General features: G+C 42.0%; 3 protein-coding genes and 1 long non-coding RNA gene across 10 annotated transcripts; 2 read left to right on the top strand and 2 right to left on the bottom strand.

Moving 5' to 3' along the window:
* Positions 1–39: 39 nt before the first annotated feature.
* LOC130687444 (histone H2A deubiquitinase MYSM1-like) lies at positions 40–3,568 on the bottom strand. 2 transcript variants are annotated; one of them, XM_057510613.1, is made up of 11 exons: positions 3,447–3,568; positions 3,291–3,390; positions 3,020–3,223; positions 2,581–2,927; positions 1,741–2,507; positions 1,356–1,678; positions 1,092–1,290; positions 916–1,031; positions 730–842; positions 459–660; positions 40–399 (listed from the first exon to the last, which is right to left on the bottom strand). In XM_057510613.1, the coding sequence occupies exons 1-11, from the start codon at positions 3,497–3,499 to the stop codon at positions 229–231; spliced, it is 2,595 nt and encodes an 864-aa protein (XP_057366596.1). In that variant the 5' UTR covers positions 3,500–3,568; the 3' UTR covers positions 40–228. The 2 variants fall into 2 exon arrangements, with proteins under 2 accessions (XP_057366596.1, XP_059351038.1); XM_059495055.1 differs by having other exon boundaries at positions 3,116–3,223.
* A 93-nt stretch (positions 3,569–3,661) lies between these two features.
* On the top strand, positions 3,662–11,968 carry LOC130687443 (integrator complex subunit 1-like). 3 transcript variants are annotated; one of them, XM_057510611.2, is made up of 23 exons: positions 3,662–3,889; positions 4,116–4,315; positions 4,376–5,014; positions 5,071–5,153; positions 5,222–5,456; positions 5,523–5,764; positions 5,833–5,959; positions 6,027–6,266; positions 6,325–6,432; positions 6,489–6,702; positions 6,763–7,067; positions 7,135–7,280; positions 7,348–7,675; positions 7,734–8,009; positions 8,100–8,231; positions 8,292–8,774; positions 8,842–9,669; positions 9,731–9,997; positions 10,057–10,845; positions 10,951–11,116; positions 11,228–11,503; positions 11,581–11,726; positions 11,841–11,968. In XM_057510611.2, the coding sequence occupies exons 1-22, from the start codon at positions 3,712–3,714 to the stop codon at positions 11,694–11,696; spliced, it is 6,378 nt and encodes a 2,125-aa protein (XP_057366594.1). In that variant the 5' UTR covers positions 3,662–3,711; the 3' UTR covers positions 11,697–11,726; positions 11,841–11,968. The 3 variants fall into 3 exon arrangements, with proteins under 3 accessions (XP_057366594.1, XP_057366595.1, XP_057366592.1); XM_057510612.2 differs by having other exon boundaries at positions 11,786–11,853; XM_057510609.2 differs by having other exon boundaries at positions 11,581–11,853.
* On the bottom strand, positions 11,849–20,057 carry LOC130687445 (neuropilin-1-like). 3 transcript variants are annotated; one of them, XM_057510614.2, is made up of 9 exons: positions 19,714–20,057; positions 16,816–17,014; positions 16,091–16,392; positions 15,608–15,869; positions 15,387–15,527; positions 14,457–14,644; positions 13,117–13,315; positions 12,585–12,818; positions 11,849–12,520 (listed from the first exon to the last, which is right to left on the bottom strand). In XM_057510614.2, the coding sequence occupies exons 1-9, from the start codon at positions 19,795–19,797 to the stop codon at positions 12,249–12,251; spliced, it is 1,881 nt and encodes a 626-aa protein (XP_057366597.1). In that variant the 5' UTR covers positions 19,798–20,057; the 3' UTR covers positions 11,849–12,248. The 3 variants fall into 3 exon arrangements, with proteins under 3 accessions (XP_057366597.1, XP_059351039.1, XP_059351040.1); XM_059495056.1 differs by having other exon boundaries at positions 16,816–16,994; positions 19,697–20,055; XM_059495057.1 differs by having other exon boundaries at positions 16,816–16,991; positions 19,697–20,055.
* LOC130687448 (uncharacterized) lies at positions 15,805–27,573 on the top strand. 2 transcript variants are annotated; one of them, XR_009420898.1, is made up of 7 exons: positions 15,805–15,939; positions 16,017–16,402; positions 16,729–17,022; positions 23,116–23,412; positions 23,494–23,600; positions 26,522–26,598; positions 26,675–27,573. It is a non-coding gene; the product is annotated as an uncharacterized LOC130687448 (long non-coding RNA). The 2 variants fall into 2 exon arrangements; XR_009000159.2 differs by lacking the exons at positions 15,805–15,939; positions 16,017–16,402; positions 16,729–17,022; positions 23,116–23,412; positions 23,494–23,600 and adding an exon at positions 26,291–26,420 and having other exon boundaries at positions 26,675–27,521.
* Positions 27,574–27,656: the final 83 nt, after the last annotated feature.

Genomic DNA, 27,656 nt, shown 5'->3' with positions numbered 1-27,656 from the left:
CAAAACATCAAAAGTAGTCTATAAGAATCGGCACTGTGAAACAGTGTACTTGATTTATTAAAATTCAGAGCAAACCGAAATAGGCAAAAAAAAATATATAAAATAACAAGAATTCACCCGATTTCAATTTGCAGCTCTATATACAGTCGAGGTGAGCGTAATTTTTTGTTGAAAAGAGGTCGTAGTTTGATTCAATTGGAACCAGGTAAAACTGTCCTGATATATAGTTTAAATGGAGTTGCTGCATGGCAAGGGACTCGTTAAAACAGGAGCAACGATGACACGACTTGCATGGCGGGCTATTAATCGATTTAGAAAACCTTCGGCAAGTTCAGCTATTTCGTCCATTACCGTTGTGGATACTACTTTTTCTAGGTGGGTTCGAATGCTAGACAGAGTCTATAGAAATACGTATTTAAAAATTTTTAATAGCGTTGTGTTAAGACAAACAAACTTACTTTTTTTGCATAATTCATGATCCCTTCTTCTGAGCGTGTTGGAAGGTAAGGATATTTGAGGTTCAGCGGGACCAAAGTGGAGCACGAGTCAAGATTAGACTCCAAGACATCAAGCGTCTTTCGAACTTTGTCTAATTCATTTGCTCCGCAGACAATTGGCAGCTCGTGTTTATATGGTAAGTCATCGTGAACAGTGATGCATCTAGGGCATGAAAGAGCAATGCAATCAATCCTTAATTATTCGCCAAGAGGCGTAACTGAAGCTGCTTACCGAATCGTTGATTTAAGAGACATTGATGTTTGAATTCCAGAAGATGAGAACGGGTTAACAATCAAGCCGACAAACGGGGCATCTTGTCGTGAAAACCATTGCTGGAATTCGTTCTAAAGGCAGAGTAGGAGTAATGGGAAATATCAGTAACCATTACCAAAAATGTGTTTATAGGTTTAGAGTTACTTGAGTATTTAAATCGCGTAAAGAAGGAAGAGCAGGGAATGTCGGATGAGAGTGATACCAGCCTACAATTTCCAGACCACGGGATCGCAGCTCCTCACTACCTTCTGTCTGAGAAACTACAGCGTCGCATGTTTAACAGTGATGATCACAATATGTGATTAAAAAATCGAACTTACTAGGACACATTTCGCACTGATGGTTTGTCGCTTGACTTCGACAAGGCTGGGCAGCTTCTATGGATAACGTTGCCGGAGAATTTCCTGACCCTGTAACGATATGCCCTCCAAGTAAGCCAATAATTTCCGTCGTGCATGTATGTGAATGGAGGTCAATGACTATAAGAGCTTCCACAGATAGTCGGACACTAAAGGGCGCCTTTAGAAAAATAAATGCAAAATGATTGTTTCCAGCCTAAAAGAGTTTTAAAAACAATAACATACCGTTTTCTCGCTACTAAAGCTGATACATGGAACCAATTGAAAAGGAGACTGTTCCTCAACCTGTGGCTTCGGTCTTTTCTTCGGTTTTGATTTTGGTGGAGTTGTAGATCCGGAGCTGGATACGCAGCCATTTTGAGAGCCATCGTGGCTAATCGTGTACCCTCCATTTTCGTCTCCACTTTCATGATTAGGTCTCTTTTTCCGTACTCTAGCTGGTAGACCAGTAATAAGAGGAAGGTTGTTCACAAAGTAGGCACCACTGTTCGCTATTCTCTCTCGATGACAGGGAACTGGTGGCAATGGACGGTTGTACTGCACGTGATCTGTTTGTACGAAAGCAAAAAATTTTTGACGTGTACTTTGAAAGTCGTATTGGGAAAATTACCGCATCCGAAGTTGATGGCTCCTATTAGCTCCAAGTACGCGTGAACTCGGCTGATGCAGTTAACATCCCCACAATTTTTAAGAGAAGGACGAACAGACGTTTTCGTAAGGTAGCGGGGTTTAACCCGGCGCCATTCTTGAATAATGCTGTTACGAATCTTCATATACCTCTCCGGCGTTTTACTTGGACGACCTTCGAAAAAGTCCCAGTGAATTGTTTTTTCCTCGTCTGTGATAATGGAAACGTCAACTATTCGCTCTTCTAGAGGAATTGGAAACGTAAAGACAGGTTGCGGAGGTTCGGCGTCTGTTAGTCCAATATCTTGATTCTTTGAATCCGTCTCGGAAGATTCACATTCACTTTTGTCTTCTTGCGTGCACTTTGCAGGTGGTTCTGGAGGTTGAGGTAAATCGTCTGGGACTTCAACCTCTTCATTTTCAATTTTAATGAGAGTACACGTTTCGTCGGATGATGACTGGGATTTTAGGTTGTTATTTGTTATGGTTTGCGATTTAGCTGCGAGTTGGCGTTCCTCTTCATCGTCGCTACAATCAATATCGACTTCGGAGTCACTGTCGGAGTCTAAAAGTTCACTTGTTCTTTGTAATCGGATGATTTCTCCTTGGAGAATGGGAACCGGTTTCTTTATGATCATGTCATCTCGTATGATTAAATTACAGTTTGGTGGCGGAGGGACGGGTAATTCTTTTGAAATTTTCCTAGGTCTTCCCGGAGCTTTTTTGATTAAAAGTGGATTTTTCACCTTCCTGGAAGAAGAAATTAAATGTACAACGTTAGAATTTGAAAGATTATACGTTCTGCTTTAGATTTTTCCTATACCTAATATCTTTCGGAGGAGATTTGGGGTTTGAACGAATAATCTTTTTCCTATTTTTCGTTGGGGGACAATCCCACTTGGTGGTTACAACACTAGCAATTACTTCTTCTGTGGAAACTGCTGGAACTTCTGCTTCATAGACAATATCTCCCATTGAGAAATGAGAAGCTGGTTCATCATTTGCAACTTCAACTTCATTGATGAACTGAGGAGGTGAGGGTGTATTAGAGATGTGAACTGATGAACTTGTAATAAGTTCCGGGTGTGACTTGATGTAACTCTTTACTTGTAGGGTAGTCTTGGTTCCAACAGCTCTGGCAACTTTGCTCCAATTTTGATTGTGCAGCCCCTGGAATAAATATTTATGGTAAACATAAATCACAACATGCATACTTATCTTACAATAAAAAATTTTCAGTAGGGTCTACGCTAAAAACTTACAATGCCTTTGCGAAGAGATGCTATGTCTTCTTTTGTCCAGATAGGACTTACTTTAGATGCAACTAATGTAGAGGTTGTAGTTGATGGAGCAGTTACCATTGTATTGTTGCTTGAAAAATGTTTCTTCTCCTCATGAAGCATATTCTCTAAAAGTGTTTTATTCTTGTCTTCGTTGGCATGATCAATCATAGGCATATTCCAGACCTACAGAAAGATAAAGTGGATGTATAATATTTCCAAAACACAATTCGTTCTTTCACATCATACGTACTTGTGAATTTTCAAGAAGCCAAGGATGTTGCATATAGTCGCCCAACAATTCAGAATTCTGCGCTGGAAATTCCCCGGCATCATATTGGTTCAAATCCGTTCTATAATTGCGGAAAAAATTAGAAGAAAGATATAAATGATGAAGGCTAAAACTTACTCAAGATTTAAGCAGAAATCTCCCAAAACATCAACTTCGTCTTCATCTTCCATTTTGCTTAAAGAAAAGTTGTTTTCACAACAAGCTTGACGCCTAGATTACATACACATACGCCAATTTCATGCAGACGATAAAATGTCTCAAAGGACATGCTACATCGAAATGGCAACGTTGGATGTAGCCAAAAAAAAACAAAAAAAGAAAAGCACCACACAGCCGATCATGTCATTTCGATGAGGTGTTTCCCGCCGATAAGTCATAAAAAATGGACCGGGGTAAGAATTTACCGCCGAAGAACACAAAGTCAAAACCTCTCGGCTTTTCCGGAGATTTTATTGCTCTTGGACCAAAGCAAAGCAGAGCTGAAACGGTTGATACAAAAAAATCGGCATCTTCTTCAGGAGGGCCGTCGAAACCAACACCGACTCCTCTTGCTTCACTGGGTAATTCAAAGCAAAATCAGGGGTTATTTATAAGTTATGGTGGTTCATCATATATATGGGCCACATATATTTGATCCTGCCTTTGCGTTTGATGTGTGTATTTCCTATTCAATGTCATTCACTTAATCTATTAACACATCTTTATAATCAAAGCAGTGTTTAGTTGCATGAAGTTAGCTTAATCTTGAGTGAAATCTTATAGTTTCTCTAATATGTTGTTATTTAGGCCCCTCAGATAAAAAACGTGAAGCAGTCACAACTCCATTGTCAAGCTCATCCCAGATCCCAAGCAAGAAATTGAAACCTGGTCTTACTAATACAGGAGCATTCACCGCTCTGGGAAGGCCTTCTTTGAAAATAGTTGATCCACCCAGTCCAAGTGCTGGTGGAAATAGATTAGAGCCATGGGAAGATGCTGCTATTGAGGTACAGTTTTGCCATTTAAGATTTTGGCATCAGGCAATTTCTCCAATTTTCAAATTGCAGGTTGATGCATCTGATTTGTTGAATGCAATTGGAGAAGCTGAAAGTAATGACGACGAAGAAAAAATAGAAGCAATTCTTTGTGGATCAGTTAAGCAATTGAAAACTTTTAGTTTGAACCAACGAAACAAAGTTGAGCCTGTTCTAGCATTGGCCCTAGTCTATTTGGCTAAATGGCGATCGCATTACTTCAACACGGAATTGATTGTCGAAGCTTTGCTGGTCCTGTTGAAGCGGGATGTTACGGCTAGCATTGGCCCCTTCAAAGGACGAACAACTGCCGCGGCTGCATCTCTGGCTTGCAATTTGCTTCTATCTGGCTTAGAAGAATCAATAGAATGGCCGGAATCTTTCTTGAAAGTTTTTGTGGAAGATTCAGTAGGAGAACGTATCTGGGTCGATCGCGAAGAATGTCAAGGATTTGTTGAGAATATCCTGACGGCATTCAATACCAAAGTTCCTTCTAGGAACATTCTGCAACAAGATAGTAGCACTGCCAGTGGTCTTGGATCTTCTGGGGCAGCTAATTCTCCTAGTATCAATTCGCTTGGAGCCGTTGGTCTTGAAGATGAGGCCAGTGTTGATTCAGATAACAGCCAAGGTGGACTGCTACGAGGTACAGCTCAGGTAGATCAACAACAGGTAGCTGCAAATGTATTCAAACATATATTCCTATTTTTATCATACGCTTACCACAGGTGCGAGTTATTCCACGTTTTAACCATCTTAAAGACATGGCAGAAGCGCTTGTCATGGAAATAGTAAACCAACATTTAAGCAGGTAAATTAGTAAGTGAGTTGTTGGCGTGTTTTCGTTGAAAAATGTGGCATTTGGCACTTGTGTTTCAGACGGCAACAACCGGCGTCTGATCTAACTACGAGGAACTTCCTGAAATTCATGGCTTCAACAGCTGGTCTACCAGCGGTGCGAGCGCAAGCTGCCCAGCGATTAGAGATGTGGCTCTCTAATCAAAAACTTGTGAGACCAGCCACTGATCTTTTGCTTTCAGTTTGCCTAAATTGCAGCACTGAAGTTCAAACAGATACGGATGTTCTGAACGCTCTTCTTCGTTTGAGATTAAAGGTTGTTCACTGGTTGCGTTACAAATAAGGGTATGACGATGATAATGATCCATTTTTCAAATTTCAGAGTAAACCGCTGCTTCAGTCGTATTTGACGTGTTTCAAAGAACTGGTTGAGCAACAAGCAGAACAACTTCCACTGATTGTTCGATTGTTGATCTTTAACGAACTCTCTCCTTCTCGAGGACCCAATAATATGGCTGTATTAGCAGTTCTGGTCCAACCATGGCCCGATCGGGCCGCTACTATTTTAGCGGACGTATTTATGGAACTGTTGCTCAACCGTGATGACTACCTACGTGCTCTCAGGTTCTTGTTTGCCCACGGAAAACGAAAAGGTTGCTTGAATTCTAAATTTTTCTTGTTTACTTTTATAGAGCACTGTTGCGTGAAGTTGTGCGCGCCCTCCGCCACGATTTACCTTTGGTAACCTTCTGCGCAGCTCTTCTTCATGGATGTATGCAAGAGAGGCGCAAAGCTGCAGTAAGAGAATTCGAGTTCAAGGTAAAACATTTCTTCTTTGCTGTGAAAGCGGAACCAATATAACTTCTTATTAATCTCCACAAACCAGGATCGCCTACTAAATTCGTTGGCGGACTTGACCACATTATGCATTTTCCTCACAATTAGTCCCAGTGTGCGTGAATCTGCATCAATGGTTGCTCGTGGAGATTTAAGAGAAATGGAGTTATTTCGACAGTTTCATGTCCAGGCATCGGCTGTCCAACGTGAATCGATCAACTGGTTGCAAACGGCCATTCCGTCAATATTTGAACCTAATCGTGCTGACTATATTCACTGCCTTCGAAAGGTAATACCGTACAGTTCTTACACCGTTCCGGATAATAGGAAAGGAAATCTGGTTCTAGGTCTTGTTTATGGAAACCACAGAGCACTATTACAATAAGGATGGTTGGCCACCTGAATCGGAAAGAGCTATTATGATTCGACTGGCTTCCGAAATACCTGTTATGGAGGTACAATTAATTGATCGTCGTCTTCCCTCAAAGTATAACTGTAATTGTTGTTTCAGGACACATTGCTCCAAATTCTATTGATCGGATTGTCAAAAGATCATCCGTTGACCGCTCCGGATACATTGGAATTGGCTGACCAGTTATTAAGACGCTGTGCAGCTGTTCATAACCAAGGTTTCTTGATGCTTGAGGCAAATAATCAAGACATTTTTGACATGATTCTTCGTCTTACTGCCTATCACTATCCGGAAAATATCGCCTTGCCACCGGGTACAGATTTTTGTAATGTTCCAATAATAGGTCCCCTAACGAATCGTTTTTCCACGGTAGGCTACACTCCGCCAAATTTGGCCATTAGTACGCTTTATTGGAAGGCTTGGCTGATGCTTTTGATGCTCATTGCACATAATCCTGGCAGCCTTGGATCCGAGGCCTGGAACTCTTACCCAACGCTTCGTGCCTTAATGGAAATGTGTATAACAAATGATTTCACTACCTCTTCTGGCTCTACGGAGCAGACAGAGCTGCAAATGGCTGCTATCGAAAAGCAAACCATCCTGGAATTCGAAACACATTTGGCTGCGGCGTCTACCAAAACCGTTATCACCGAGAATAATTCGTTGTTGCTCAGCCAAGTAATTATATTAATGCTCTACATCTATCATTCGTCACTTGATTTTATCATTTTTGTGTCTAATTTAGTTGACGTCGCTAGATCCACGAGGCCCCACTCGTCGCCCGCCACCAGCGGTTATTGAACAACTTCGAACTCTAAACACTACACTGCGATTGGGTCATCTCCTTTGTCGTAGTCGCCAACCGGACTTTTTGCTTGAAATCCTTCATAGGTATGACACTGTTTTGCCTTAGGTTTGTTGCATTTAATATTCTTTCAACAATTTGTCTACTTGAAAGGCAAGGAGCTGCGCAATCCAAGCCTTGGTTGGCAGAATTGGTCGAATCCAACGAAGGCGCGTGGAATGTTCTTCCTGTTCAGTGCCTTTGCGAATTCCTGCTGCACGAAGCAGCTGAAGATCTACCAACCAACGATCTTGTAGATGATAGCAAGCAACAGCTGGGCAAACGCAAAGAACGTCGGCATAAACATCAACAGTTGGTGCAGCATCTCAGGTTACTGTTAACTGATCCGGATCAACTCCCCGAAGCCTGCCGTGAAGTACTAGACTATTTAATGAGACGCTTGAGTGCTCAGAAAGCTCTTTCGCGTCATCAAGCTCTTACCGTAAGCGTTTCTTATCTTGTCTATCGTAAGTTCAGTAATTACAAGTTGATTCTATTAGGCATTGAGTGTGGTCTTGGCTGTTAAAGAAGATGATATAAGCATGAGCGATGGGGTTTGTGCTACAGAAGGGGCGGGAGGCGAATCCCAGTTCTCGTGGCTCGTTCATCATTTGCCAACTATACCCCACTTTCAGGCCGTACGTCCTGCAGTGATTGCCGCCCTACGCGCTGCCTTTCTGGTTGAAACGCAACCGCAAGCCGTAGCGGCGTACTTGAAATTCTTATCCACCTGCGCATTGGAGGAACCAATTCAGGATCAAGCAGATCTTAGTTTGGTAAATAATTATACTGTTTTATGTATTATTTTTTCTCTCTTCATATTCTTATTATTTTTTATACGGATGGCTGTTGTTTCGTAATCACAGGATCTGGCGCAAGTAATTGTAGAACGTAGCAGTTTAATTGCAGCTCTTTTACCTTCGCCGTCAAATAAGACACCGCAGGCTGCGAGAACGTTGGAATGTTTGTTACAACTTTTTTGGCACTACCTCCTTAAAGTAATTACTTAATACAAAAATTCATTACGTTTTAAATAACAATTGAATTTATTATAACAGGCTCGAGAACCAAACAAAGGAGCGTATACTTGGTCGGAGAATCAAGATCAAGTTTTAATACAGTGGCAAACGGGCGAGGCCGCTTCACTTCACATTCTGGTCGTCCACGCCATGATCATCCTGTTGACTTATGGAGCCCCTCAACTTGAACAACATTCGAGCTGTTTCGAACGACTTTTAGAAATTTGGTTTCCTGCCAGCGGTGTACAACCGCAGGCCTACTTAGTTGAAACAACTGAAGAAGCATTTCTTTACCCCGACTGGCTTAAACTTCGTATGATTCGATCACCGGTGGACGTTCTGGTAGAAACGGCTTTAAAAGATCTGGAGCCGGCCCAGCTGATTCTCTTCATCCAATCCTTTGGCATCCCTGTATCTTCGATGTCGAAACTTCTGCAAACTCTCGATAGAATGGTGCACGAGAATGCGTTTGCTTTCGTAGAGGTTGACATGGACAAAGTCTACATACAACAACTACTGCAGGTAACAGTTGATGTTTTACAACGTTAAACTTTATATTCCTGATGTTTAAAACGAAATTGTGTTGTAGATTCAATGGGCGAGGGGAGCTCGAGGTGGATTGCATTTTGCTGACATAATGCAGTTAGTAGATCCAGAATCTCGCCCAGTTGTCGACAGCAAGGCTTTTAACCTGTCATTGCGGCCTCCGTTGGATATTTCGTCAGTTTCTTCTAGCATGAATCTAACATCGACTGGGTCAATTGTAACTGTGGATCACGCGTCAGCAGTTCTGCGCCAGCTGTTTGATATCAAAACAGTTATTAGACTCAGCCAGCTGGAGAAAAACAAAGCCTATCGAGTGTTAAGCAATGCGTTAACTCTTGAAACGCGTGCCACCAGCCGGCCGTCAACAGAGGCTTGCGCTGTCGCTTTGGATAATCTCCTGATGTCTGCTAGTGGATCACGGAATGATTTTGAACTTTTGTTGGCAGCGCTAGAGCGTCAACCAGCCTTCTCTTGTGGCTTGCTCCGGCTTTTGACGTCAGCTGCCAACTCACCAACAGGATGCCTGTTGCCGGTTGTTACGAATATTTGCCAAAAAATAGCTCCAGTTAGCCCAGACGGACATTCTTCATTAAAAAGTATCGCCCTTCAGTTTGTCAAGACTCGTGGATTCTTACGATCTGAATCAACTCCGGCCGATCTCAACACGCTTGATCCATCCTCGAAACGATTGGAACGTCACTTGCAACAACTGGCCGCTCGTGCCTTGGAGACAAACGACACTCGTTCACTAGTGAAAAGCATCGTCAGCAATTTGAGCACAAATGGATCCAAGGAGAAGTCTGCAGGCCTTTTAGTCGATTGGATGGAATTGTTAGATCCTGAAATTATTACAGCCCAGCCTGATCTCGAGGTATTCTATTTGTGTTCTTGATGATATATGCATAGCATAATTCTTGTTTTCAAATATTTAGACTCGTTTATTGTTCGGAAAAACTTTGCATCCGCCGTCCTGCCGCCCGTACGGTCTTGCGATGCTAGTACATCAGGCCAGTTGGGCCACACTACGCAAATGCATTCATAAATTGCTTAGCACCCGCGATGGCGACATGTTTGAACCGAAGGTTGTCCTGGATTTTCTATCGGCTCTGATCAAAGTGCCCAAACTCTGGCAGGGTAGAGATAAACACGTACCGAAACATCAACAACCAGAAGAGCTGCTTAATTTAAGTCATCAACAGGTCGGTGTACTCATATCCGTGCTCGTTTTACATTGTTAACGTTCAGTTATCTTTTCCAGTTGTTCCGATTAGCCGAGTACATCATGAGTGAATTTGCTGGGCAGAGTTGCAATGAGAACAAGAAACATGCCCAGCACTTGCTTCAAGAACGGAGTCAATTGCTCCTCTCCTGTTGCGGTGGCTCTTCGAAAGTGGAAGTGTTGTTGGCCCGTGATGTGGCAAATCTGGCGTGCAGCGCAGTGAAGAGTGAGCGGCAGATAGCTGCTCAGCAATTGTTGCTGCAGCTTTACGTTCGAGCTCCTCATATTATAACGCGATTACCCAAGACGTCGTTTGCCGAGTTTGATGGCAACAAAACTTTGTTGTCAGCGGTGCCGTGCGCTATTGATTCGATGGCGCTGACGCTCATATCGTCCCTTACGTCTCCGCAACCGGGTAAAGACGGCGCCAGAAAAATGGCCGACTACGAGTCCGCTCTGCGCAAAATGGCAGCCACTCATCCACTTTTACTATTGAGACAGTTCTCTTGCCTGGCGGCCGCCCTTCGAGGACGTTCTCACTTGGACGTGTTTGTTTTGCGTTCTCGGAATTATCTGAATGTGTTTTCGTGCGTCCTTGGCATCGCTCAGCAACTGAGCGCTAACCTGTTCACCCCCGACCATCGCGAAGCCCTCGAGGACATGCTGAACTCATTCTGGTGCCTATTTGGCAACCAACGCGCAGTGAAAGAGTCGATTGGCCCATTACTTCAGAAATTCCTACAGTTTTTACTGGACTTCGTGGCGACAGCCCCTTTCGCCGCATCGCACTGCCTGCAACAGCATGTGCCTTTATTGCACGATCTCCAGGTTGTTAACCGTTTTCCCACTCGAGTTATTATTACTTTTATCACCATGAGAAATCTTCCGTCGCGTTAAATCATTGTACTGATGGCGTTGTTATGTCGTGTGTAGGTGACCCATCCGGAGATGACGGCTATAAAGGAACTCTTGTCGGCCTTATCGCGTCCTCGGCCCACCGATAACGAAGAGGACCGCCAGCCGACGATGGTCCCAGCGCGCACCAGCATCCGACTGGGCCCCATTCTGGCCAGATTGCGCCAATCTGATAATTACGAAGGTTGTACATAAATCACAGCGACGGCACTTTGACTTGCACTTCAATTTAACGACCTTGTTTTTCTTCTTTTTTGTTGTTCCATTTCTTTTTTTGCTTTTTCCGACCCTATAGAGGTGGTGGCTGTACTTCAAGACCTGGAGAACGTCTGCGGTCGAGTGGTTTGCGCTCCGCTAGAAGGAGCTATTGCGGACCTGCGCCCACTCATGTCGTCGTCCAACCAAACAGTCCGCAACATGACGTACATGCTCATTTTACGCTACCTGAAGGAAAATCCGAATGCGTCCGCTGATTTATTACCGGATTATCTGGACTGTCTGGATAATCGGAATGCCGCTGTCGTCACAACAGCCCTGGAACGCTTGCCCGATTTCCTACTACTTTGTCAGGGTATTTGTTCAATGGTTTTACGCAGTGATTTTTTAGCTGTTAAATCTTAACCGGTTTTTTTTTTCAATTTGTGTTAGAAAACGGGGACGTCTTGATTCAGAAAACGTTCAACCTCGCAGTCGAAAGTGGATACAACACTCTAACCAACCTGAGTGAAGCGGTTATGCTCCTGCAACATCAAACGGGCACATAATATTTGTAGTGAAACCGGTTACAATTTATGGTGGGTTTTCACTACATAATATTTTTTTTAAATTATTTTTTTTAAATATTTTGTTTTAGAATTTTTGACAACTTAGTGGTTGAAAATTGAAACTAAAAAAAAAAATATAAACAGGAAAGAAATTCAACGTCATCAACGATGTATTTACACACATTCCGCTATACGTAGAACATGGATAATGGGAATTAATCAAGAGAAGATTTCTACGAAATAACATGAAGCGCACGTTGTTTTGAAAAAAACCCCTTTTTCCTTATTTAACGAATGTTTGATGTTTTTTCTTTTTCTTTCTTTGGGGTGAGGTATATTTACACACCAATGGAACGCCGAAGAAAAACCCGGAAGCCTTATTTGTTCATCGGGAAAAAAAGAAAAGAGATATAGCTGATAATTTTTTGATGGGAATATAGTCAAGATAGAACGAGAGGGCGCAGCAGCAGAAGAAGGATAACAAAGCGTTTTGAGAGATTTTTTTTTTTTTTTTTTTTTTTTTTTTTTTTTTGTAATTATTATTGTTGTGATTTAGTAAACCATAACTTCGCAGAGAACAGAGAAAAAGAGCCGGGCCTTGCGGTTGGCCACGGCCGAAGCGCGGATGTACAGGTAGCGGCCCCTTAGATCATCTTGGCACTGGATGTGGATGCGCGGCTGGAAGAGGGTGTCATTAGCTCGAGTGACCTGGCCGCAAGACCCTTCGGCCAGCAAATCGGCCGTCTCCAAACGAGGCTTATTGGACACGTAGACGGTAAGTTTCTCCAAATTGGTCTGGTAGTCACGGTAAGTGGCCGTCTTGTCTGTTGGCAAATGGCATTCGATTTCATTTTCATTTATTTCGAAAGACTCGTTGTGTGTGATTACCTTGACCTTTACCCTGCCAAGTGGCAATAACAACACCGTTGATATTATGTTTCTTGCCCAGGTCCACCATCCAGACGGGATTCTCCACAAAGTAGTTGTCGAGGATGGCGCAGCGGTGTAGGGTCGCATCCGAGTCGCCATCCACCGCCAGCGAAGCCCTTCCGTACTTCCAATCTTTCCACAGATGGCGCTTGTCGTTGAGCCACGTATTGTGATGATAGGCCAAGTTCTCCACTGCGAGCGTAACAAAACAAAAAAAAACACAGTGACGGCCATGTGATACATGAAAAAGAGAATTGAAGCGCGAGAGAATTGCAACCGATCAAGCAGGCAACATTGGGAAAAAAGGAAATTGTGTAAAGAAAAAGCTTTTTGTACGTCATCGATCAAACCCTATGTGTTGGCTGTCGTTACAGTCAACAAAAGAGAAGAACGCAATGGAATGAAGCACAAAAGAAAGGGAAAGTATTTTTTTTTTTTTTTTTTTTTTTTTTTTTTTTTTTAATATGTATATGTATAAATAGGAACGTACTGCATCCGGAGACGGCGTTGACGTGGAAAAATCCCGGCCCGCAATCGCCGCCCGCTTTTTGGGGGCAGCCGAGCAGTGCGGCTCGCATGCCGATACCGTGGCGCCAAGTCAACGGATGAAGGCGGACGTAGCGGGCGCTGAACGGGTGATTCAGGTAGTGCCTTCTTTCTGTTTCAGCATCCATGTTGCCACCAAAGATCTTGGAACAAGAGTTTTAAAAAAGAAAATCTAGTGTTACAACTAAGAGCATTAGACACATAAGATCACGTTTCCATTATGTTGGCCCTTTTTCTTTTCTAGTGTAATGGTGTGTTTATTGATCTCGTGAGACCAAGGAGAAAATCGGATCATTTTGTTTTGTCACAGCAAATAGCCGAAAAGAAAAAAAGGAGGGAAGAAACATGTTAAGCAAATAATAGGATTGAGTTGCATCCGAGCGGAAAGAAACAATCGCAGAGTACCGCGGGACCTATGCGATTTAAAACGCAAAGGTCAACACTGTCTTGGGAAATAGGCGAGGCTGGCTTTTATGTGCGAAACAGGAAAACTGGTCCACTTGGAGGGGAAGTAAAAGGCGGACTGCAAATAAAACAAGATGCCGGCAACAATAGAAAACCCAACTGCTGCAGATGAATTCGTGGCAGTAAAATGTAAGGACACGCGTATATTCCATAGAAATATCTTTACCTCTATCCCTTTTTTTTTTTTTTTTTCTCTCTTCATCTAAAGACGTCAATTTAACATTTAGGGACTTTCGAATGCCGACAAGATCCTCAAACCGAAAAGCCCTTAGAGAAGTTACGACCCACTTGAATGCCAAAAAAAAAAAGGCTTTGACACACGGGCAAATACTTTGGGCACGAAGCGCCACCACCACTAACGCCATGCAAGAGAGTTTGCTGTGACTTGTGCTCAATATTTGGTTGTGGCTAAATCCTCATCTTTATTCTCTCTACTTTCTGCGCCGAGAGAGCCCAGCCACAGTGGTATTATCTTTTCTTGACATCTTTTCAGATTCTATTCTTTATGTGTTTTTCTACATCTCGCATCAGGGTCCCATTTGAATGCGCTTTTAGCAATGAGCGTCGCCAATACTATGCGTGTAAATGGAAGAGTATGAAAGGAATCAGAAAGCAAAAGGAGCCACACTAGAGATAACTAATGTCCCCCCCCCCCCCCCAATGGTTAGCCTCTCTTTATCACTGGCCCGGCCGTGGAACGTGAGACGAAAGAAAGGTGATAAATTCTATTAGACGTACATGATGAAAAAGAAAAAAAAAAATTTGTTTTCTTTTTTAAATTTTAATTTGTATGAAAATAGGAATAGAAATTGTGCTGACCTTCGGATCCAGGTGGTTGCCGTCTCGATAGGAGAACCACAAGAGCGTGTCATTGCTGTAGGACAGCGTATACGAAGTGACCCAGGAGACGTGGTGACGTTGCTTGTTCTCCCATCCGCCGTGTCCGCGTGTCACGACGCCCGTAATCTGTCTCGGTGGTCCCAAGTCGTATTGGATCCACTGGTCCGCTAATTTATGACACAACAGCAACAGCCAAAAGAAAATGAAAAATGAAGGTGGGTCTCTCTCTCTCTCGCTCTTTCCTCATCCCCTATTTATATATATATATATATATATCAAGGGCACAATCATCACATTGGCGAGCGAAAAAAATAAGAAAGATGCATTGACGCGCACGCATAAGATGATGATTCATTCCCGCGTGTGGCACGCCACGAACGTTATTTATTACTTATGGGGTTGGATGGTGGAGTATAACGCTTTGATGATGGATTGGCAGCTAATAGCTGCTCCAAAGTGGTAATTACAGAACGGGTCATGATTCTTTTCTTTCTTTTTTTTTTCTCCCGTTATTTAAGAGATTGCCGGCCCCGAACGGCAAATGAATGTCTTTGGTACCCAAAAAAAAATCTGATAGCATCGAATGATTGTGGTGGTTTGTAACAAGGGGCTGGCTGTAGGAAAATGGACCAAAAAAGAAAAAAGGACCCCGCTTGTTTTTTTTCCTTTTTTCTCCAGTTGTTTCTGAACGCGTGTTGTAATTAGACGCACGCCAACAGCACATCAAACAAGTGACTGGAGGGTTGTAACAAATTTTTCGTCGGGTTTAGTTTTTTTTTTTTTTTTTGGGCACCGCCTCCACCCCTAGAGTCTTTTTCATTTCTTTATCGATGCTACTTTATTAGAAAGTTTTTATTTCTTAAAAAAGAAAGATTGATACTTGCATTTCAAGTTTGGCTCTTTTATTACCGTCGTGTTTCTTGGCGCACCAGCCCGTATGGCTGAATAGGTGAGCCGATTCTGGCTGGCAGCTGTGCTTCTTGGCGGCCGTCGGAACGGAACTGGAAGTCAACTTGATGTTGGGTGATTCCGTAATCACTTGGTTACATTCTGTGTTTTGATCGGATTGAATTTAAATGAGGTACTTAAGAGAAACAAGTTGATGAAAAAAAAAAAATTTTCCAAGAGACCTTGGCAACCGACGATTTCTAAGCGCAGACTGGGCCGACCTCTCCACTCGATGACGTGCAGCCGCACGAAACGTGTTTGAAGTGGCGGATCGAGCAGGTTGTATCGGACGCTGGAAGCGTCGACGTTGCCGCGATAAACACGTCGATTTCCATTGGCGTCGACGACGTAGCTCCACTTGAACGCGTCAACGCTATAGGAGATGCTGTAGGCGCTAACCCATTCATCGGCTTCCTCCCGTCCCTGCGTCATCAGCCCCGTGACCTGCCATTCAAAATTGCATGTTTTGCGATTGATTTCCAAGAAATGCGAGATCGAAACTTGATAATAACTGGTAAGGTCCTATAAGATTGCACATTCAATATTTTGCAGCTGTTTCTTGTATATTGACAGCTCGTTTTCACGTAATAGATATCGCTAATAGACCTAAGATCGGGACGGGAAGAAACAAAAAAGATATGGGGCAGCTGAAACTAACGGCCAACCTGAGAGATGACGCCCAAGTCCACCAGAATCCACTCGCCGACGGAGCGATGTTTAGCGCACCAGGCTTTGCTGCCGCTCTGATAGAGCCGCGCGTACTTGGGCTGGCACGAACCACCTTGATTGTTGTACATGCCAACTGCGCCGCCTACTGACTGGCTGCCGGTGCTACTTGCAAACTCTGTCAGATCGCCCACGCCCGTCCATTGGGAACTGGATGCAATTTGCCAATCTTGGATCGATCCGGAGCTCATTCCCAGCAAACGGGGGCATTCCGTCGTCGATGCCGTGTCTGCAGACTTGCCTATTAAAATGTAAGTGTTCATAAAAATATACTCTTTTTCAATTTTTTAAACTGCCACGCGAAATCCCCCCCCTGCAAAATAAAAAGAAACATCCGGTCGGGAAAGGCGGAGGCGTGAAAAACATTTGCTGATTGATCGTTAAAAATGAAAGGAGTCAAACAGCGTAGGACGTTGGGTTGTTGAAATTCACACCAATGTTTTTCCCGACTAATTTTATTTGATTTTTAAATCCATCATCATTTGCCTCATCTACCACAGACAAAAAAGCGCACGTTGTTTTTATTGGCACAACAAACGAAATCGTTTTTAGTTACAAAACTCATTTCTCTTAACAGGGCACTCCTTTGCTGCAAGTCGGAGTTCTATAGATACGTTCAATAATCTAACAAGACAGAAGACAAGAAAGAAAAAAGTGAGCTCACCTGTGGCGAGATGAACCGATGAGGTCAGCTGGACGAAGAGGAGGAAGCTGACAACAAGGGAAGACTTTTCGAGAGTGAGATGAAACGATCGGCTGCAATTCTTCGTCAAGCATTCGCCGGCACGGGACATTGGACTCCCGCTGCGTCTGGCTGGATCAACCCAGCCGCTTCTTCTTCTTCTGGGAGTGCTTAGTTTCGTCTACAAAGGTAAGAAGAACATAATCATTCTCCTTTTTTTTTTTTGGTCCATCGAAAGGGGGGGGGGGGGGAATAACCCATCAGTTTGAGATGGGAGTTGTCGTTTTTGTAAAGCGTATACGTCAAGGCCCCTTTTTCAGAGAGTGTACCGACGTACATGAGGTTACGGTACTTGTCTATTGGTACGTCTGCATATGCTAATCAGCCGCTCTGCTCAGAAACGGTTAAACCTCTACTCCAGCGTTTTTTTGTTTGTTTTTTTTTACACAACTTGAATCTGTCAAATTCCACGTTTTTGACGAACGATTTGATATTTTTCTTAAGTGAAAATTTGTGAATCTCTTTATTTTTTGTCATCGACACACACACACACACACACAAAAACGATTCTACGCCCAACCCTCCGTATCCTTCGCTTGCCTATTTTTATGCTTTCTTTTTTATTTTTTTAAACATTTTTACGTTGAGCGATTAGTAGTAGTTGGACAAGTCTTAAAAGCTTTTTCAATCTAGCGTTTTTTTGTTTTGTTTTGTATGATACTGTGCATAGGCGGTCTGTCTAATTTTCTCTAAAAAAAATGGGAGCCTGTCGAGGAGGTATAAGATAGGAGGGAAAAAAATAAATAAAAAAAGGAGATGGAACGAAGAGGGAAAGCACAAACAGATAGCAGCAACTCTCATCATCCTTGTCGTCGTCGCGGTACATCACCAACGTCGATTCTCTTCCTCTTTTTTCATGTATAGGAAATTGGCCTTTCAACATCGAGCGAATGATTGATCAAGTGCCGCTTGAATAGAGCCGTAAGGCAGGCAAATTAGATAGTATAGCCGAGGATCTATACTACGTCAAGCGTTTGAAAGGGCTTGGCGTGGGAAGGAATCTTACAGCGGCTTGTTTGTAAAAAAAAAAAATGCCTCAAAAACATTGGCAAACTTGAGGGCCCGTCTGCTGTCGTGTAAGACATAGGGCTTCCCTGATTGGCTATTGATCGTGAGCTTTTTGAATCGATGAAGTTGATGTCTGCTGTAAAACGAATTATTGATTGACCATCATTAGGACGATGGTGCTCAAGAACTGGCGCTCTTGGTTGTTTATTTGTATCTTGGAAAGAAGCAAATCAAAATATTTCGTTTCGGGGGGGGGGGAGGCAAAAGAGAAATTCGTCTGGAAATTCGAAACGCGCTTCGTTTATGACGGGACCAGCTAAGATGTACAGGGTCGCACAAGAGATAGAAAATAGCTGGGCCGTCCGTTGAACGAGTGATGCATCGTTGCTGACGGCCCGTTGGACAGTCGATGTAATTTATTTATTTTCTTTTCTTTTTTTTTTTTTTCCCCTCATTTTGAATGTATTCTTGTTTTTGTTTTTTTCATCATTTTCGAAGAAGAGGGAAACGTCTAAGGGATTCGTTTGAGTGTACATCTTTGATTTCTCTGTATCGTCCTATGCCGTGTGCGTTCTTACCCGGTTGGCTACGAGATTCCATCGTGTGCGCCCGTCCTACTCCGCCTCTCTATCGCACCCTTCAAAAAATAAGAAACACATACTGATGACTGAGCATGAAAAAGAGAAAAAAAAAAAAAAAAACTCCGTCGATGATAAAACTCTAATGGAATAATAAGAAATATAGAGACCCTTTTTCTTTCCCCTCCATTTTTTTTTATCCCGATGACGGAGTGGTGTGACGTGGTCCGTGTGGCGGGCACATTTTCACGCCCATTTCGAGTCGCTCATAATTCGAACGGGGAAAAGGAAAAGAGGTTGGTTTGGTGGTTAGTGTATCCGTCCCTAACCTGTTATCAAAGCGTGAAAACGGATCATCCATTTTCGGTTTGTTTATAACCTCGTCTTTTCTCTTTAACTTCTTTTGCTTGTTGTTGTTGTTGTTGTTTGATGCGTGTTTAATACCTTGTTGGCTCTCGTTTCTATTCACTAGCACCTCTTAGTTTTTGCTGTGGGTGTTCTTCTCTCTTTCGTTCTTTTTGGGGCCGTGAAAGAACAAAAAGAAAACCCCATCGGCGGCTTTTTTTTTTTTTTTCCGACAACAGGGACTACAAGACGATAAGTTAGAAGGAAAAGCGGGACGGCATCGGGAATAGAACTAAAGGGAATATAACAGATGCGATGGAATAATAGAAGAAAAAAAAAAGAACCCTCGAGGACGTTGATTGAATATTCTGAAAACGAAGAAGTGTTTGGCGTTTCGGTATTTCTTCTTTTCTCCCCTTTTTTTTTCGAAAATGAAATTCCAGAAAATCGAACCCGTCTGTTAGCATCGAATCTCCCCCCCCTCTTTAGCACCCGAAAATGACGCAACATCAAGGGTTTCCGTTTCTTTTTAAATACTCCGCTCGTTATTTTATTTTTTTTTCCCCAAAATTTATATGTGACTTCCCTCTTTGGCCATTGGCCATCATCTCTATTTATTTCTGCCTTTGATTTTAACGTCCCAAATTCGAAAATATTAAAAACACATTTTTTTTTTTTTTTGCCGGCTGATTTGAATACGATCGGGCACACCCTCTTTCCAACAATAAGGTGGGCTACCACCGATTTCTTGGCAATCGAAAAATTGAATTGCGTAACGAGATCGACTTGAAAATTGATAGAGGTACACCATAACGCGATGGGACATAAAGAGAAGAGAAAGAAATGAAATTTTGGGTGTGAAAATTGTAGACATCATGCAAACACCGACCTGTTTGTCCAGTTGTGTCGATTCCATCATCGTTGACGATGCATAATCAAAATGACACGTCCGTGCAGCAGCAGGGTCCATCATTCGTTTCGCCGCACGAGCTCTTGTTGGATAATATCACTCATGACAGTGTCTCAACACTTTTTGTTTTGTTGTTTTTCAAAATGTTTTGAAATTTTGGAGAAAGAGTGACACAGCGAATTGCGTAAATGGTGGATGACACAGCGATCTGCGGTTGTTTTTGTTGTTTTTTTCAAAACGAAATCTGTGATGAAATAAGCCCACTTTAATGTAAGATCTTTCGAAACAACAACCACACAACAACAAAAGGTAGTCGCGTGTCCGCACCGTCCCGCGCCTGGTGAACGACTGAAAGCTTTTGAAGCGCAAGACTCCCAAATATATCTATCTGGACGTGGGCTTCTTCCAGGGGTAAAAAAAAAAAAAAATAAAAGGCAGTACACACACACACACACACATGAATACTACGCTGTGTCTAGTGTTTGGGAACTCACCTCTTCCCCCATTGCTCTTGTGTTGGGATGTTGCACGGTCCATTCATTTATCACGTTCCGTCTTGTTGAAGTTGTATTGGTCTTAAAAGACTTCTTCTTCTTCTTACTTGTTATTCTTTTTCTTCGAGGGGATGGGGGTGGCCGGATGTGTCTGTGGGCCGCCAAGTGAGAAACAACTTATTATTCTCTAGTGACTTCCTAATCGGACCATCAATCTACACATCTGTCGGCGTAGTAGTTTTCTTCTTCTTTTTTTTTTTGTGTTTATTTCATTTCTTCTTTCTCGCCCTTTATTTTTTTGTTTTTTGTTCTTTACACCTTACATTTAAAGTAATGCGTTAAGTGTCACGCGTCGCTTGCTTACTGCAATGTCCAAATACGTGATCAGGAATGGATAAGACTCTTTCATTTCGCCTTCATTTCCTGCTAGTACATTAGCGAAAAATTGTTATGCGTTTTTACTTTTTTTCTTGGGGGGGGGGGGGGGAGATTCCGACGGTGCTATTCAGGAATAATAATAAGTCGGGAAAGACGCAAAGGGCGTGGTCTCTCTTCGGGACAAGCATATACAGAAGCAAAAAAAAAAAAAAAAAAGATGATAACGAGATATAATATACGAGTGGTCCAACGAAGCGCCACCGTGACTGCCCAATGGATCATTTCTCTATATAGCAGGAGACTCTCTATATAGCCCCCCCCCCCCTAAATAGAAATTGAGTGTTGCCCGTCTAAGGATGTCTATCCCACCTATAAGACGCTTGGTTGACTTAGTCGTTTGAATTTTTCGTAAGCGCCCAAGGATTTATATATTTTTTTTTTTAGTGTCTTGCTTCCTATTGTTGTTGTTATCTCGAATTATTCTCTCTTTTTTTTTTTATACCGCTTGTATACAGCAATCGAAGCCATTTTTATTTTTTTTTCCCAATCGATTAATACGCTTCACAACACCTGGGAAGCTTCTGCGTCCGTGTCCCTGTCAATTGCCTTACACGCTACGCTCACACAAAAGACACTAACAGCACAGCAGCATTCTCGTCTCTCTCTCTCTCTCTCTCTTTCTCTCTCTGGAAAAAGAGAGAGATGGTATCGCGCTGACGAAAACGAATTGGAAATCATTCAGAGGTTCCTTGTGTGTGTACCACCCGGTCAGAGGAAGCTGTCGGGGCAGTTGGACGACAACATAAAAAAAGAAGAAGAAATATTGGGAAAGAATAGTACATTACAATGGAGGGGGGAATAGAAGAATAGGTAGTATATGACAAGAGGCCACAAGAGAGGGGATTTTGGTACTCGACACACAAGAGAGAAACGTCATAATTTATCTACATGTCTCTGTAGAGGTCGCCCTCTCTAAGAATTTTGAATAATGCATTTAAAAAAAAAGGTACTTAAGTTGTGCGCATGATAATCTTACAACTATGTATATTTATATTTTTTTTGTGTGTTATTGTCAAAGGGTTATCTGTAGTAGTTGGGATTTTGGAATTGGGGACAAAAACAACGAGGACACAGGAGAAAAAAAGGGGGGAGGGAAAATCTAATGGTATTACATTTGTACAACCATTCCTTATCTGGGAATGCGAGACCTATTGCGCCTCTTGTCATAAAAAAAAAATGCTAGACGGAGGCTCGCGCTTGTCTTGTTCACGAGATGATCACTCGGATATCTGGCGCCCCAAAACGTTGCCCGGCAGGCGACAACCCACCAAATCTGATTTTCCTTTTCTTTTTTTTCTTTTTTTTTTTATTTGGGTTTGTTACATCCTAAAAATCCTACACGACGTACATACGTAAAGGCTCCCCACCTCTTGTAGATCTCGAATTCGTTCGTCGTATAAGACCCCCCACTCTCGTTTTTTTTTTTTGTTGCTTCGCTGAAACGTGCGAACATAACGGGTCATCGTTCGTGATCATTTTTTTCGTTGAACATTTTTACGACATGTTCATCTTGAAAAAATAAAAAATAAATAAATAGGGGAAGAAACAGAACTCCTTTTTGGATAGCGAGGTAGACACTGTGTGCAAATGTATAACAATAACAAGCGAATTCAATTTGCCTAAAATGGTGTATTTGCCGACATTCTGTAACACGCGTAGGCGTGAGTTTGTGTATGCAAATATCTTCGGAGTTTGAGAAGGAAACGTGCCTTTAAAAAAAAAAAAAAAAAAAAAAAAAGAAGAACAAAAATTCGAAATAAGAGTTTGAATTCGATCGAAATTGAAGTGGACGACTGGAATAGTATAAGGATTAAAGGCTATCTATGCGTCTTTCTAAAAAAAAAAAAAAAGCCCCGACCGATAAATCTTTATTTTCTGTTTGTATGTTACACAAGAGGAGAAGCGAAAGATCCTCGCAAAGAATGGGATTTCCAAGAGGGATTACGTGTAAAGAAAAGGGAGATTGGCCAGGGCGCATTGTTGAAAAGCGAAAAATAAAAGCGACGGTCGCTCCACAAAGACGTTACCCCGGCTGATGAAACAGAATGGGCGCAAAAGGCTATTGTAAACGAGTGACGGAACGAGAAAAGGTCAGAAGGGCCTCCCCCCCCCCCCCCTAATACAAAATCTTGCGATTCCCGTGCGGCCCGTGTGTCTTGATACTCTTCTGATGATATTCCGCCATGAATTATTGATCGAGCCTTATTTGAAATTGGCCGCATTGTGGGCGGAGAACAATAAAACGCTGAAATGGGAGGATCATTTCTTTTGCGCCTCGCACGTTTATGTATCTGATCTTACCTCGGATTATTCCAAATCATTTATTTATCAGATTTCTTCCCGTTTTTTTTTTTTTTTTTTTTTTTTATCTTATTAAAGCAGAAATGTGGGCGTTGTTTCTTTACTTTGTTTTTCTCTTTTTCAAATCAATTTCTCTTTTATTTTGCAGGCACGGGACGTTTAAAGAATGAGCTGTGATCGAATGTTTGATTGGAAAGACTTTGGGCGAAGAAGATGACAGAAAACTCCATCCATCCATTGCAGTCATTTGAAATTTTTTCGGAGGGGCAGGTTTTAAACCATTGGGGCGTATGACACCGGAAGGGGAACCCCGTGAAGACGTCTTCAGATGCTGCTGCATTTTGTCTGCACACTAGAGGGACCGACAGTCAAACATGACGAATGTATCCTTTTGTTTTTTATTTTTCCCTTGAATCCCTCAGCTACCACATCATCATCCCTGCAGGTGATGGCCCATCTCTTTTGAAAGTTAACCAATCCATTACGTATTTTTTTTTTTTTATTTCTCCTCCACTTTTTTTTTTAGAGACTGGTGTTGAACCTCTGACTTTCTCTTGCTGTTGAACTTTATCCAATATCAACAACGCACTTCGAAGGATTGCACACACACACACAATGGGAGAAGCTTCAAAGGTATTGTTTCATTTTTTCTTTTCTTTTTTTTTTTTGCCTTAAGTTCGAGGGAATCGATCAATTAACAGAGTGACAAGTGGCAGCAAACGGGGGGGAGGACCGATCCTTTTGTTTTTCTTGACAAGTCCATGTACAGAAAAATATGTTTACTCGTTTTTTTTTGGCGTGCAAAAGTTAGCGGGGAATTAGCTAGTGCGTGTTGAAATGGGCGGGTTACGTGAATTGTCCGTTTGCCAACGTAATCCGAGTCGACATCATACCTCACAAATTTCAAAGAAGGAAGATAAATTATTTACCTCTTTGCGTCACATCGTTGCATCTCTTATCCGAATATTCTTTGGCGAAATAGATTATATCTATACGCTTCAATCAACAACTGTGGCATAAAATGGGGTTGATTGCGTATAGACCTTGCAGCGTTTCCTCTAGACGGGGCATCGGACCGAAATGGAAACTCGTAAATGGATTTATTTCTTTTGCCCTGGCTGTCGCCCACTCGCACGCGTTCCGGAAGTTTATCCTTATGTTTTTGTGATTAGCTCCTTTCGAATGGGCACGGACGTCATCAGTGAGAGAGACGTGCGTGAGTTGACGTGTTCTTTCTTTTTTTTTTTTCATTTCCATGGCCGTAGATGTTTGTAGGCTTTCGCTAATTCTCTTTTTTTGTGTTTTGCTTACACGTCAAGTTCCGTCTATCGATTGAAAACGAGGAGAGCGATAGTACCCGAAGGACCTCGAGTTCAAAATTTCAATGAAGGCGTCAAAGTCTTTTGATAGCGCCTTTAAACGATAAGCTTCGAAGAATTGTGAATTGTTTAGATTAAAATCGATGGTGAGTGTGTTTTCATCGTGTGCGCGTACAGGTATCGCGATAAAGGATTCGTTTTTTTTTTTCGTGTTTTCAGCGACTCTGCGTTCATTTTAACGCCGGTAAATAGTTAAAAGAATTTGTTTTAAACGTTAAAAAAGAAAATCATTAATAATATCTATCGTATATTTTGCTGATCCTTAGTTTAAAGTAGCAGCTTTTGTTGGCGTAAACAGGTCATTTGCAGTCAAATGTCTTCTCTTTCTTTTTTTCTTTTTTTTTAAATTCTTGCTTCTTTCGTCCTGCCCAAAAATGTTCGTGTGTTACTTCTTCCTTTTTTTCGGGGTAAAAGGAGGAGGGGGGAATGAATGGTAATTTGTGATTAGAGAAAAGTCATCACTCGGAGACGTGGCTGCGAGTTTGTGACCGTTTTTAAGCGACCGCTAGGGACAGATTGGACGGTGACAGATTTTTATTTACCCTGTACTGTGAATAGCGGAGGGGGGGGAGGGTTCGCGCGGCTGTTTTTGAATTCAATCGCCAACGCACGTTCTAAAACAGCAGCCGTGCAAACGGTGTGACGTGCGTTTCCGGTCTGCGATGTGCGGAAGGCGATGTATCGTGAATAAATTGTTTCGCCGACGACTAAGGTGGATTGTTTAGCCTACCGCATCGTCCTGAAATAGATAAACGAAATCAATTATTTACTTGGCTATTACGGCCATTCCGAGAGGGATTCGAAAATTATTTAAATCATGCGGGGTCACCTGGCGGACAAACTCTTGTTTCTGCATCGTCGATCGTAGAAGCAATGGGAAGAAAAAAAAAAAAACCAATGGCGCTGATTTCAAACTTACTTTTGAGGGGGGGGGGGGGGGGTGTTATTTTTAGTCGTTTTAAAGGGTTTTGGAACTGATATTTATTGACCTGCTATACTTTGGTGTTAGGAAAGAAAGCGTAGAGCAATGGAGGCAGCAGCAGCTGACTCACACAACTCGTGATATTTACGGCCGCCATAACGGTAGCTTATGGTTTGTTTGGCAATGGTTAAAAAAGAAAAAAAAAAAGGAAGGGATATATTTTGAAGGGGTTTTCCTTCTTTTGCCGTCCATCAACCTCTCGCAGCTTATTCCGACATGAAAATAACGATAGAGCAGACTCTGATGGTCAGTTATTATTCTCTGCGGGATTATTTTATTTCTCTTTTTTCCTTCTTCTTCGTTTTCCTCCTTCTTGAGATTTCATTTCATTTAGGACAGACAGCTTCTCGTCGACACTCATCTCTTTCTCTCTCCCCACTTTTTTTTTTTTTTCTATCCTCATCTATACGACGATGCCTATGCAAATCAAGCGGCGAAGAAGTTACGACTTTTGAACGCAACCAAGAAGAAGGAGAAAGAAAGAATCACCTCTTCACCTGGCCCATTTTATCGAGCCTGTCAAGATGTTTTTTTTTTTTTTTTTTTTTTTTATCCTTGGCATTCAGACGTTCCCCTGCCGGCTGGGCGCAAGGTGGATTTTTTTTTTTTTTTTCCCTTTTTATTTTTCTTTCTTCTCCTTCGTCTTGCAGGATCTCATGGACTAATGAGGAATTCTTGTACAGGCGATAACCTAAGAGAGATTGGTGTGTGTCTGTTTGGATGCACACACAAACACACACACACTGTAACCAACCCAAACTTTTGAGCGTTGTAAATTGGCTTATCTGATTGCCAGAATCTAGCGTGACGAGTCCGCGGGAAAACGGGAGAAAGGGAGGGGGGTGATACTAAGAAACATAAACCGAAAACTGGCCACTAACGAGCATCAACTCTCTCGCGCACGACATCGATGCTATCAATTCATATTTTTTTTTTTTTTCCCCTTTTCTTTTTGTTGTTGTTCCCGTGAGGGCTGATCACGTTATCCGTGTAAATCAATCAATTAGCGCGTGGTTCTAGAAGCGAAATTGTGCAGTGAGATTTAGGATAAGAAAACAAAAAACAAAAGGAGTGTATAGTTGTTATTTATAGGTAAACATAACCATCCTTTGTAAATTTTGTTCTTCAATTTATTTATTTTCTTTTTTCTTTTTTCTTTTTTTTTTTTAAACTCGGACCTTATTAAACAACAGCAGGGGCACCAAGCACTCGATCAATTACACACTATACAAGTCCAGTCTTTTCAAGATGCATTCCAGTCGGCCGCCGGGTTCGTATTGTTTTGCTTTTTTGTTTTCTTTTTGTGGGTGTGTTTAATTAGCTGCTCATTTTGCTGCTCTCTATAGTCAAACCGACCTTTATGGCCATCAATCAGGCCGGACATGTAACCCGAGCCTTATAAAATTAAAAAAAAAAAAAAAAGGAAAACGCTTTCCAACCGCTGCCACCCTATTTACGATTTGAATTGTAGTATTAAAGACAAAAAAGAGAAAAAAAAAAATAAGAAAGAAATGAAAATGTCTGATGTATTGATGAAATAACCCACTGTGATGAGCAGCGTGAAATACAGCGGCCTTCCGCGGTAATCTTCAAGCAGCTGTGCTAACACGAGGGTTCAAACTGAAATGTGTTTGTTTCAGCAACGTGGGCATTTAACCATTTTTGTAATTTCTTATTTTTTTTTTTTTATTCGATTATATTTACTTGGACGAAGCCCTTATTCGTTTTTCTCAGTTGGATTCCTGACAATCAACAAAAACCAGTTCGACAGGTTTCCTATTCCCGTTTTTTTTTTTTCCTTTTCATTTCTTGTAGTATTATCTGTCCTTTTATTTTGTTGTGTAATTCCGTCTTCGTTAACCATAGCCTCCGTAACTAGATAAATCAAAGTGGGAGGATTCATAGCGAGCCGGCCGGCTTCGTATCTCTTCCCCCTTTGTATACTATTTAGATTGTTTTGCGATTCGACACAGCAATTCGTATAATAATGTAGATGAGAGATAAGCGGAGATAGGGTTAAAAACGTATTCTTGTTTCTTATTACATGTTCACGCAGAGATGATTCGTTTTCTCTGATTGCGATGAATTGATGGCCTCAAGGGTGCTCTTTTTTTTTTTTTTTTTTTTTGAATCGCTATGCTTGTCTCGCGGTGATGGGTGGTTCACAAATCATCAGAACTGAAGTGATGCTTAGTATGAATCTTGTATAATTTTTGGAAACAAAAATTATTGTTGAGTCTGCGCGACACGCAACTGTTAACCATCGGGAAATTCTAAGTTCGTGCTTCTATCTTTTTTTATTGTGATTCGGTTTAAAGCTAGTTTTTT

This window comes from Daphnia carinata, chromosome 4 (assembly GCF_022539665.2).
Source record: "Daphnia carinata strain CSIRO-1 chromosome 4, CSIRO_AGI_Dcar_HiC_V3, whole genome shotgun sequence".
Lineage (NCBI taxonomy): Eukaryota > Metazoa > Arthropoda > Branchiopoda > Diplostraca > Daphniidae > Daphnia > Daphnia carinata.
The sequence above is the reverse complement of the archived record's forward strand: the minus strand, read 5'-3'. Positions and strand labels throughout refer to the sequence as shown.